This window comes from Eretmochelys imbricata, chromosome 1 (genome assembly GCF_965152235.1).
Source record: "Eretmochelys imbricata isolate rEreImb1 chromosome 1, rEreImb1.hap1, whole genome shotgun sequence".
In the NCBI taxonomy this organism is placed as follows: Eukaryota; Metazoa; Chordata; order Testudines; family Cheloniidae; genus Eretmochelys; species Eretmochelys imbricata.
This window is the reverse complement of record NC_135572.1, coordinates 195,563,304-195,575,564: the sequence shown is the minus strand read 5'-3', so window position 1 is coordinate 195,575,564 and position 12,261 is coordinate 195,563,304. Positions and strand designations below refer to the sequence as shown.

Genomic DNA, 12,261 nt, shown 5'->3' with positions numbered 1-12,261 from the left:
TAGAAAAAAAAGACATCTGGAAGAGGCCATCTCACCAGAATGGATGAAGAGGCCTTTGCTATGTGACTTCAACCCGAGGGAACAGTGGGTTCTCATATCCTGGATTCAACAGCTTCCATACTGTAACGGTGCTTGTTTTAATATGGGCACGGGGATGTAAATATAGCGGTGTTACTTTAAAAGCAAAAAGTGCAGTGCTTTGATAAGCTGTTCATGCCTCATATCTGCCACATAGATATTCAGAAACCAGCAAAGGGAAACTCCCCTGGTTTTTCACCTGATTTTCTGTGTAACTAATTTTTTATCATTTTTTCCTCCACACAAGAGAAGTGTGTGGACATAAGACTTTCAATCAATATTTAAAACACAGTGTAACAACCAGTTCATATACTGAAGAACGCTGTGGTTATGATTTACTTAATTGGTTCCTTTGTGGTACTGTGAAGTTAAGTGACTTGGGAGGTTATACATTTCAAATGTTACATTGAGGGTTATAAAGAATAATGAATGTATACATTGGGTTTCACACTCGTTAACTGTACTCAATAGAGACACTGGATGTTAGAGAAAAAAAATTGGATTTTGGCATCCCCTCATTTAAAAAAAAAAAAGTATCACTTTTAGTAATGTGGTTTTCAATAATCACAAAGCCAATAGCGCAAGCTTTGAGTACACATTGTGCTTTGCTGTTAGACTATATTAAATAGCAAATCAAATTGCTCTTCCTGCTTTCCATTCTGGATAAAATTTATGGCGTGGACCATGATAAAGCAACAATACAGTTTATATATGAATTTTACTTTCTATCCTGCTACTTAACCATATTTCCCCCTAGTACTTCAGAGTACCCTGTAGCGATCGAAAGTTGAAGCACTCATACATGGGAGCACAAATACAATATTCTTTCAAAACATTTCACAATTTCACTAACACTTAAAATTAATGTGAACTCCCAGCTCTTAATAACTATTAAAAGTGTTAATCTACTCTCATATTTACATGGTAGGTGTTTCCCCTGCTACTCTCAAGATAAAGGCATGCTCCTTTTAGGAATGCACTTTTGTTTTCTAGATTCTGAAATCTATTATGCTTATGATTTTGCTGCAATATCATCAGATGTTAGAAGGCCCTTCCAACGTATCTTCAATACATTTTATAGAAAGACTTAAAATGATTTGTAATTATAATTTTATTATTGCACCAATATTAATAAATTTCAGATTCAGTTCTCATATATAGGTGCTACATCTTATTTTGAGAAAATTGTCATCCACTATATCAAAGAATTAACTTTATTATGAGTCCAAAGATATCTGATGTATTCACTAGCACAAAACTATCACTGGAAATTATGTCCAGCTTTCTGGAACATGAAACAGGAGCGTCACCCAAACCTTGATATTATACAAAGTAATGAAATAAACCAATGCTCAAGAACTTTTTGATGTAACTACTGCTTGTCCATTCAAAAACAGGAGTTTACACAGAAATACAAAAAATTTATATTAAATCTACTGTTAATCAGGAGTTGTTAAAAAAACAGAACTTAACTCTTTTTTGTGTATCAGTAAACTTTATAAAAAGTAAATTTAGATTCAGCTTGACATTGCCCCACATGCACTGATTTGTTTACTTGTAACTACAAGACTCAGAGACTGCATCAGGAACAATTAATTTTGTATTTTTCGCAAGTAGCCTCAGTAGTAAATATTTACCTGAGGGGACTTTATCTAGAATGTCATGCCATCACATTTTGTTCTATCAATTTTGACAGGATTCTTTCAACTACCAAAGGAAAGTTGTGGGGGGGGTTTAAAACTGGTACCAAAGAGATTTCAAGGTGAGATACTGTATATGAAGTTGCAGCCTTAATCCTGTTCTCAGAGCTAAAATATAAAACCACGAAAAACAGAGTTATGAAGTCTCAAAATTGACAGACCCTTAACTATAACAATTCCAAGTCATGGCACGTAATATACACATGAAGATTTGCATGATGTTGCTAATGAACTTTACATACAGCATTACGTATTCTCCAAAAACCCTAATCCCACAATATAGTTATTTTACTTTGCATAATTTTGTAGTATTGGATAATCCCACAATGCTTGTAAATAGAGCAGCAAACGTGTTTTGCTACTCAAGTTACTTCATATATGGAATCTCAACTAATGAGAAAAAGCAGGGACAGCATGGAGAGGAGCATAGGAAACAGAAACGCCCGAGATCTAAACCCAGTCTTGACAGTGGTTCTCTGTGTCCTTGGGCAAAACAACCTCTCTGTCTTGTCCTCTACAGATAGAGAAAGAGGAGAGATTATAGTTAAAGACCAATATTACCACTAGTTATTTAGGCCTTGAAACCACAGTCTGATCGCTGAGTGGGGACCCCTATGATTCTGCAGAGACCCACTGAGTTCACTGGGACTCTGTGTGGGTATGCATATGCACAGATTCACCAGACAGCAGGATACAGGCGCACAACAGTATTTAAACCAACAGTTACTTGGGAAGGTTTTTAACTATTTCTGGTTTTAATCCCTGGTTTTGATTTAGATAGAGGAGAAATTTACCTTCCATTGCCTACTGCTGAGAAGACTTAACATTGGTTATTTGCCAACACGTTACGTTTATTTAAATGCACTCTCTTCACTATAAGTACCAAATGCTTAACTCAAGCAAGTTACAGCATTTGGACACCATTACATCACCCTGCCTGGTATACTTTAATGTAATTTGGAAATAAAATTTGATTAACTGACAGCATCTTAAAGAGGATACATTGAAGACCAAACTGAGGACACTTATCCAGTGAAACCAAAAAGAAACCAAAGTGCAGCCTTTCCAAATAATTCTGCAGAACAGGCCACACAGTCTGTTTTGATGCACTGATGTAATAATGACAAAGTTATTCTATGCAAGCTGAGTGACAGCAATCCATAATTCTAAACAATGAGATTAAGATGTAAACTAACCAAAGGAAAAACGCACTGTAAGGCTTTCTGCATGGACTGACATATTATTGCAAAGAGGGAAATATCAAACTGTACATTCCCTCTATTGTTTCAAACATGATATAGACAGATGCCATCTTTTCAAGACGAAAACATCTTGAAAAGTATGAAGAGTAGTGTCTGCCTCCAAGTGCCTATATTTTTATATTAATTATGACACATTCCCTATTTACAGAACTTAACCAAATTCAGATCTGGAAGTAATAGAAACAACTCACTGAAGTCTTTGGAGCGGCACCCATTTAGGTTGCCCTTTAGAATTAGCTTTAGGGGCTGTTCTAATAAATAGAAGTAATATTCTAGTGTAGTGGTTCTCAAACTTTTGTACTGGTGACCCCTTTCAAATAGCAAACCTTTGAGTGTGGACCCCCCCCTTATAAATCAAAAACACTTTTTAATATATTTAACACCATTATAAATGCTGGATGCAAAGCGGGATTTGGAATGGTGGCTCACAGCTCACAACACTCCATGTAATAACCTCACGACCCCCTGAGGGGTCCTGACCCCCAGTCTGAGAACCCCTGTTCTAGTGGTATAAGCATGGAATGGCAAATAAGGTTCCAATAAATGATTCTGATCATTCTAATTTAGCAAGATGCATCAAGTTTTCCTAATATTAATAAATATTTTGCATTTATATACCACCACATGGATCTCTACATTAAAATGCTTATATTTTAAAAATAAGTGAAATGAACCACAGGGAGTTAAGTTAACTTTCCAAAGTCAGAGTCAACATCAGAATTAGATCCTTAGGACATGTCTAAACTACAATCTTAAATCGACCTAAGTTAGACTGATTTACGGCCAATGCAGCACTTCCACTGACTTACAAGGGGCAGTGGGGAGGGGCTGAGAGACTGCCCAGACCCCAGCTGCCCTCCCGAGCTTCTCGCCTTCCTGCTTCCTGGGAGCAGGGGGAAGCCACCAGGGGCTTCTCATCTTCAGTGGGGAGATCCACAGCTAGAGTCTGGCTGCTGTGCTCCCGGCAGGGAGCGGGGATCCCAGTGGGGAGCCTGGGCGACAGCTCAGCTTGGAGCAGAGACAGCAATCTGGCCCAGAGCCATAAAATGGACAAGAATGACAGCTAACCGCCAACGTGAAGAAGACACTGCGTTGCCCCAACTACAGCAACATATGCCCTACGTCTCTTGTGGCGGTGGAGTTTTATGTGCATGTAGTAGGGCACTTATATCTGCAGGAGCAAGGCAGTAGCGTAGGCACTGCACTTACACTGTAGTGTAGCTGCGTTATGTCGACCTAACTCTGTAGTTTCAGAGTAGCAGCCGTGTTAGTCTGTATCCGCAAAAAGAAAAGGAGGACTTGTGGCACCTAGAGACTAACCAATGTATTTGAGCATAAGCTGTAGCTCACAAAAGCTTATGCTCAAATAAATTTGTTAGTCTCTAAGGTGCCACAAGTCCTCCTTTTCTTTTAACTCTGTAGTTTAGACCAAGCCTTAGAGTCACGTCTCCCTTGGTTCTAGGACCTGAGACTACCAGGTACTAAAACCTCAATCATTTCAAAGGAAAGCTTCCCTGTGTTGATTATCCTCAAAAATCAAGCTCTTATCTACCAAATCACTCTGCCTCCTGGGACTGTTACCCAAACTAGTAAACAAACTATTCCTAACTTTAGTACAGCACCTTTTTAGCTAATTTGAACTTAGTCTATAGAAAGCTGTCACTTCCGCTGTATAGTTTAATAAAATGTGCGACTTTGAGAAAGCAACATGCAGACGCTACAAGATCTATAAAGCAATGTTCCCTACCCCCAACCAACAATAACTGTCAATAAAATACATTTCCAGCTCCAAAATAAATAGTTAAGCAAAGAAGATGTAAGAGTACTTTTTAAAAAAATTCATGCAAAAAATGCAGACAAAGGATTTAAAAATAAAGGATTTCTAACTCATCTGTTTACTCCATTAAGGGATAATCAGAGAGTGATTTCCTCCTCAGGCACAATTCTTACAAACATGTACAGTATGCATACGACTGTCATGAGAGTGCTTTATAGCATGATTAGCTTAACTGAAGTTACATACGCAAGAGGTTTTGTTTGCAGACTGAGTAAACGGGACCACTTTGAAACATAAGGAATATTTGATACACAAGAAATAAATGAAGCAGTTTTTTCACAACAGCTCTACAAGTCTGAGTTATTTTGAAGGACTTTGACCAACAAGAGCAGCAGGACTTAAGGCAAACGTGCATTTCCCCACTCAAACAAGATTAAAAAAAACCCATAGCCAGAGGCCAGCAAAATGAACAAATGGGTTTATCTGACCTAAAATGCAAGTCCCACTCTTTTCGAAGAAGGACACACATGGCAAAGGAATAAAATCTGCAGGATGATGTAGATTCTCACATGGACCCATGTAAATAACTTCCTTCCCCAACAGGAGAATACAATATGTACACACGCAAAACTTACCACTTTGTCCATTAGCTTCCAAGTCTTCTCCACAGTTCTGCGGTCAGCAGCTGCTTGCTTGGGGGGCCCCACAGCATCCTGAATAGCATCTATGATGCCCAGAATACGCCCTTTGCGGGGGTTTCCTCCTCGGCCACCTGGGTTCCGGCCATTCAGGGAATTGGCCATCTGGGATCCGATCTTAACAAAAATAAAGAAATAAGAATTATCATAAGGTGTCCTGAAGACATAAAAAAACAAAACCACACAGCGAGGTACTCTTTCCTTTCCCCAGTCAGAAAACAACAAGAGTATGTTTGGGAACTTTTTTTGATGAAGAGTATAAACCCACCTGGGCTGAGTTTACACTGACAAGTGACCCTAGATTTGTCATCAATGTAAACATAAACAGGATAAATTTACACTTGTGTGTGGACACAGACTTTTACTCCATAAACAAAAACAAACCCACACCTACACTTTCTGCTTCCACCCTCCCTAGCTTCCTCATAAAGAAATAAAAGCCACTGGTGAACCTAACACCACTGAAGATCACTTTACACGCCCCTGTTGGGTTTTCCAAAGACTCCAATAAACGTACAGATGATCATGTACGCACACAGCTCACCAGGGACACAAGCTTGTCACCAGACAACAAAGGCATATGGACTGCCATTTGCCAAGTTACAAAAAAAAAAAACAAAACAAAGCCAACAAGCCTGCGAGGAGCAAATGTTTAGGACAACAAAATGAACCATACATACGGTGTATTATCTTGTATAAAGAGTGAGAGAAAGTGAAGAAGGGGGAAACCCTAAAGAGCAAGAAGGAAATTTCTTCTGTAAATCCAAGCTCCCTGAAGCTTTGTTTCACAGGAGCGACAGCTTTGCCCCCTTCTCTGTCCAGTCTGAGCAGATGGTGGGGGGGGGGAGCCAAAAAAGTAGTACCCCCCAATAAGTCTTCCCCTCCTTCTTTTCTCCCTCCCACCTTCCGCGCCTGGCTTCCACCCACCCACCCAGCAGCGTGTTAAATCCCAGCCGCGCTCCCGGCTCCGGAGGTTCTCGCTCTGCCCCCTCGGCAGCCACACGCGCCCCCTTCCCCTCGCACGCACCGGCAGGCAGCGAAAGCAGAGCAAGTGGGACGCTCCGGGGAGTCGCCTGCCGCTCGGGGGCGGCCGCTGCCCCCGCAGGAAAACACGGAGAGTTAATTCACACCATGCCGCCGCCCCCCCCCCCCCCCGGGTCTCTCGCTAGCCAGCCATGTGGCTGGGGGCCTGCATAAAGCGGGGGGGTGCGGGGGGGGGCACCGCACAGGGACACCCCACCCCGCGCTCCCAGCCTAGGCTACCCCGCTCCTGGAAAGTGAGAGGCGCGCGCGCACACACACACACACACACACACGTACAGGCTTCAGCGAAAGCGCCGCTCCTCCGCTGGGCTCGGCTCTTCCCTCTTCCCCCTCCAGCTGCCGCTGCCGCCGCCGCCGCCGCTGCTCTCCTTGAAACATACACACGCTCCCCGAGCCCAGCATTCACTCCCACGCATGCGCGCTGGAGAGGAGGAGGCGAGAACGGGCGCTTTCCTGGGGGGGCTGGGACCCTAAGGCTCAGAACGTTAGCCAATCGGAAGGGGGGGAAAGGGCTTGTTTGACAGGTCAGGCAGCAAATGGGTGGGAGGCAAGGCTGGGCTGAACGGGCTTGAGCCCCTCGGAAGGCAAGGGCCGGGCGAGGGGAGGGACAATAGGCAGGCCTCCAGAGTAGGATTGATGGGGGAAGGGGCCAATGAAAGTGCTAGCCTGGGGGGAGGCGGGGCTACCGGTGCCACCTTTTTCCTTCTGGCTTCTATCTCTGTGCTTCTTGATGGAGGGGTGGGGAGAGAAGAAGCAGGGGCTAAGGGGAGGGGCACAGCTGGGGGAGGAGGGGCAAGTGGAAGGATGGGGGAGGAAAGGTGTAGGAAGGAAGGGGTTGGTGGATGGACTAGAGAGCCTGGGGTGCTGCAGGAGAGGGAAAGGTGAGTTGGGGAAGAGGGGACAGACAGAAAGAAAGAAAGAGGAAGGAGTTGACGGGGATAGATCTAGGTTTTCTGTAGGGTGGGGGAGTCAGTCTGTCCTATAAAGAAAAGGAGTAATTGTGGCACCTTAGAGACTAACCAATTTATTTGAGCATAAGCTTTCGTGAGCTACAAGTTTATGCTCAAATAAATTGGTTAATCTCTAAGGTGCCACAATTACTCCTTTTCTTTTTGCGAATACAAACTAACATGGCTGCTACTCTGACACATTTACAGGTATTTCTCTACAGCCATGAGGTCTGGAATAAGGACGTTTTTTACTTTTTTAAAAATGAAATCTGAGAGTCTCCCTTAATTATAACTTCCAGGACAGTTAAGAAAAACACCAAATATTGTGAGGCTTGTAATAAAATTGTGATAGGTAATAACAGTGAATACATAAAATCCCGTTCTACATATTTATTTGAAAAAATCTTTTTTACATCTATACCCCTTGATTCTCACCAGAGCTCTCTCTGAAGGTTTAGTACTAGTACTGAAAGCTTCTTATCCTCACATTAACTAAATTGTATGTCTCCGAAACATGAGCTTCATGCATAGGATGGATGCAGAATATTGGAATTCAGATTTACCATGGAGATCTGAGAGCAGAATTTTCTCCTTACATTGTTACTCTTAGAGGCTAAAAGTTAAATATTCAATATTTTGATGCAATTTTTGTTTTCATGGAAATCCAATTAGTTTTGGGATGATTTATTTCCAAGCTTTAGTTTTCTTTTTCTGAAAATCATCTTCAAAAGATGTTCTTTCCTGATTGCCCCCTCCCTCAGGATTAAAAAACATTCTGCCTTTTTTCTCATTTTAGCTATTATAATAGTAATATTGGACAGGAAGACTGACTTGAGGAAGCTCTTGACAACATCTGTATTTCCAAACTGAGGTCTGCCTCATTGTCATTCTTATTTACATTTATCATTTATTAAATACTGTAAATCCAGGTGTCCTTTCTGTTTATTTAAAATGTGTCTAGTCATTGCTTTGGGCACATGTACAACTATAAAATCCTATTCATAAAATCTGTGCTCAGTGGTTATTGTTTCTCTGCATCTTTAAAATGGAAACTGAAAAACATAGTCCTAAGTCCATTGAAAAGTTTCCCATTTCACTATCACCTCTGCAAATAACTCTGCGTCCTGTGCTGATATCGTGGTTTATGACTTTCTCTATAGATGTAGTTTCTAACTTTTTTTCTGTTGGAGCCCTGTGTAAGATACCCTGACTGGTGGCACCTTTCATAACCACGCCCTATTATAACTGCCACCATCTCTTGTTTTGGTTAAATTTTATTATATATTTTTAGCCTTGTGTGTGTGTGTATATATATATATATATATATATATATATTGTGACAGGTTCAGGCCAAATGGCTACAGGAGAGTAATTTTTTTTTTTTTGGAAGCAAAAAAGGTATTTTTTCTATTTGCATAACATACTTACAAAACAAAACAACAGCATATGCAAAGTGTAACACAGCAACCAATCACAATTATTTTCTCATTAGCTTCAGGGGAGGGAAGTGTTCAAGCTTGCCTGGGCCCAGAGCGGTGGGCTTCCTCAACTCTCGTGGTCTTCCACCCTTCTGAGTTACCTGGTGGTCCAGAGCGAGGCGGCTTCATTGACTCCCAAGGTCTGCCACCCCTTCGAGTTACCTGGCGCCATGCCTGAGTGTCACCAACAATTCCCTCCTCTGAAAGCACCCAACAAAAGGGGCAGGCTGTGGGGTGGACAACCTGGAGGGGTCATGTGCACCCACGTGTGAAAGGACCCCTCTAAGGTGGTGGTGTCCGCAGCAGCAATGGCTGGGGCTGGGGTTCCTTACTCTCTCCCCCAATCAAAGGGTCAAAACAAAGGGAGCCGGACGGGGACACTGAGCAGAGAGCCTCGGACAGCGCCCACCGCTCCTCAAAAACATCAAGGGAGTCGGTGGATGCCGCCCAGAGGAACTCCGCCCGGATACGTGAACGGACCGAGGATCGGAAAACGGCCCCACAGTCACAGGAGACTCCATCGGCCAACCTCCTCTCTCTGGTTTTATAGATGGCTGTTTTAGCCAGGGCCAGGAGGAGGTTAACTAGGAGATCCCGCGAATTTGTGAGGCCACAGATGGGGAGTGCATAAATAAAAAGGTGAGGGGAAAAATGCAACCAAAAATGTAATAAAAGATTTGTGAGGAGCCGGAACAGGGGCTGCAGCGTGGCGCACTCCAAATATACGTGCGCCAGGGTTTCCCTCACACCGCAAAAGGAACAAGTATCTGGGATGGGGTTGAACTGCGCCAAGTACGTGCCAGTGCTCACAGCTCCGTGAAGGAGCCACCAACTGATGTCCCCGACGGGCCTGGGAACCCAGGTGGAATATAGGCTGGCCCATCAGGGCTGTTCACCCTCCAAAGGTGGCAGAAAGTCTCGCCACTTTGTGTTGGGGCGGGACACTAGGGTGAGGGTGTGAAGGGTGTGGAGCATGAGCATGTATAGATGTTTCCTGGGTGCGGTTTGGAAGCGTACCAGCTGCAGTTCATGCAGCCGGCTCGCCGTAAAGGGGTGAGGGGGTCGATTGGGTCTACGGGGAAGGGGTCCAATTAAAAGGTCCAGTGGGCCTGGGGTAGAGGGTGGGCGGGGCATGCCCTTGAGCAGGACTTGATCAAGGTAAGCTCTAGCAGCGGGCGGCAAAGCGGCCTTCGCCTCCTGAAGTACGTGCCAGGGGGTACGAGGTCTGGAGAGCCACATGCGCCGAGCGAGCATCAGGGGATCCAGCCAGTCTCCGACTCTCGTGACTTCTGCCAGGATCAAGCTCTGGTGCACCGAGCGGGACTCCGCCACCTGCACACGGAGCTGGGGGTTGTGTAGCAGGGCTCCGCAAGGAGATCTGCCCCCTCGGTGGCCGCCACGGACCTGGTATTTAAAAACAGTTTCCAAGTCCGGAGAAGGTCCTGGTAGAAAGCCAGCAGCCCAGAGAGGTCTCGCGGAAGACCTCCCGAACAGAGATAAAAGAGCTGCCGGTCATATCGGAGCCCTCGGATGCGGCACAGGATGGCATGCACCAGTATGCTCCACGCTGAACTGCCTGCACCATAAAGGAGCCTCTGTAGGGCCTGGAGGCGGAAGACACGGACCTGAGTGTGCAGACACTTCAGGCCCTGTCCTCCTTCCTTCTGGGGTAGATGAAGAACCCCTACAGGGGCCCAGTGTATTCCTGACCAAAAGAACCCCAGAATCGATGTCTGGAGGTTGGTCAGGAAACCCGGGGCCGGGACCAGGGTGTTGAGCTGGTACCAGAGCATGGACAGGATTAGATGATAAAGTACCAGCGCTCTCCCTCGGAGGGAGAGACATCGGAGTAGTCCCATCCATTTCCGGAGCCGCTCTATCACCCTGCCCTCTAAGTTTTCCCAGTTCTCCGGCAGAGAGGGATGCATGGCAGAAAGGTAAACGCCAAGGTAGACCCGTGCTCACTGGATGGTCTGAAGCGCAGGTGGGAGGGAGCTTGCCTGCCGCCAGTCTCCTACCGCCAAGCCAGAGCTCTTGACCCAGTTGACCCGAGCAGAGGAGTCTGCCGAACAGATGGCCCGGCAAGCCTCCACCCGCGCCAAGTCGCCCGGGTTCCGGACCACGAGGAGCATGTCATCAGCGTACGCCGACAGGACCAGCCGCAGCTCCGGCTCCCGCAGCACCAACCCTGTCAACCTCCTGTGGAGGAGACAGAGGAAGGGCTCGATCGCCAGAGCATACAGCTGGCCCAAGAGGGGGCACCCCTGTCGTACTCCTCGCCCAAAGTTGACCGGTTTGGTCAGGATCCAGTTGAGCTTAACCAGACACTCTGCGGAAGCATACAGCACCTGGAGAAAACCCACAAACTGGGGTCCGAAGCCAAATGCCCGCAGAGTGCTCAGGAGGTACCCATGGTCCACCCTATCGAAAGCCTTCTCCTGATCTAGGGACAGGAGGGCGAATGACAGACCGTCTCTACGCCCGAGTTCTAAAAGGTCCCAAACCCGAAATAGGTTATCAAAGATACTGCAGTCCGGGACGGTGTAGGTCTGGTCTGGGTGGATCACGTCCGCCAGCACAGACCCTAGCTGCAGCGAGATTGCTTTCACTACGATTTTGTAGTCCGTGCTGAGGAGCGAGACGGGATGCCAATTTCATAAATCGCGGAGGTCCCCCTTCTTCGGCAGTAAGGCGAGCACAGCTCGCCTGCACGAAAGAGGGAGGACCCTGCTCTGCAGAGACTCGGCCCAGACGGTGACTAGGTCTGGGCCGAGGACGTTCCAAAACACGCGGTAGAACTCCACGGTCAGCCCGTCCATGCCTGGAGACTTATTAATGGGCATACGACGGAGGGCTTCCGAGAACTTGGCCAGAGTGAGAGGCAACTCTAGCCGGTCTCGGTCGCTTGCGCTGACCATAGGGAGCTCCTCCCAGAGCACTCTGCAAGCGCCAGGGTCGGTCGGATCTGGGGAGAAAAGACTTGCGTAGAAGGCTCGGGCCCTCCCGCACATCTCCACCGGTTCCATGAGGGGGGTGCGGTCTTCTGCCAGGAGGCAAGTGACGTGTTTCTTGGCCCTCCTCATTTTCTCCAGGGCACAGAAGAAGTGGGAGCCGCAATCCATCTCCCGAAGGAGGCCCGGAGCTCCTCCCACTTCTCCTGGCACACTCCACAGAGGAGCGGGTCCTCGGGGCTGGCGGCCAGACGCCTCTCCAACTCTAAGACCTCCATTTCCAACTGCTCTGTCGCCGCATTTCTCCGTCGGCTGGTGCCCCA

The 12,261-nt window shown here is 46.1% G+C and overlaps 1 protein-coding gene across 1 annotated transcript in view; it reads right to left on the bottom strand.

Annotated features, from left to right (window-relative positions):
• CBLB (Cbl proto-oncogene B) overlaps positions 1-6,951 on the bottom strand; it is a 198,054-nt gene extending 191,103 nt beyond the window's left edge. Inside the window, exons 1-2 of the mRNA XM_077821171.1 lie at positions 6,836-6,951; positions 5,453-5,632 (exon numbers count right to left, since the gene is read on the bottom strand). Coding sequence (XP_077677297.1) covers positions 5,453-5,632; positions 6,836-6,937 — 282 coding nt within the window. The 5' untranslated portion in view covers positions 6,938-6,951. The remainder of the gene's footprint in view (positions 1-5,452; positions 5,633-6,835) is intronic.
• Between the last annotated feature and the right edge of the window lie 5,310 nt (positions 6,952-12,261).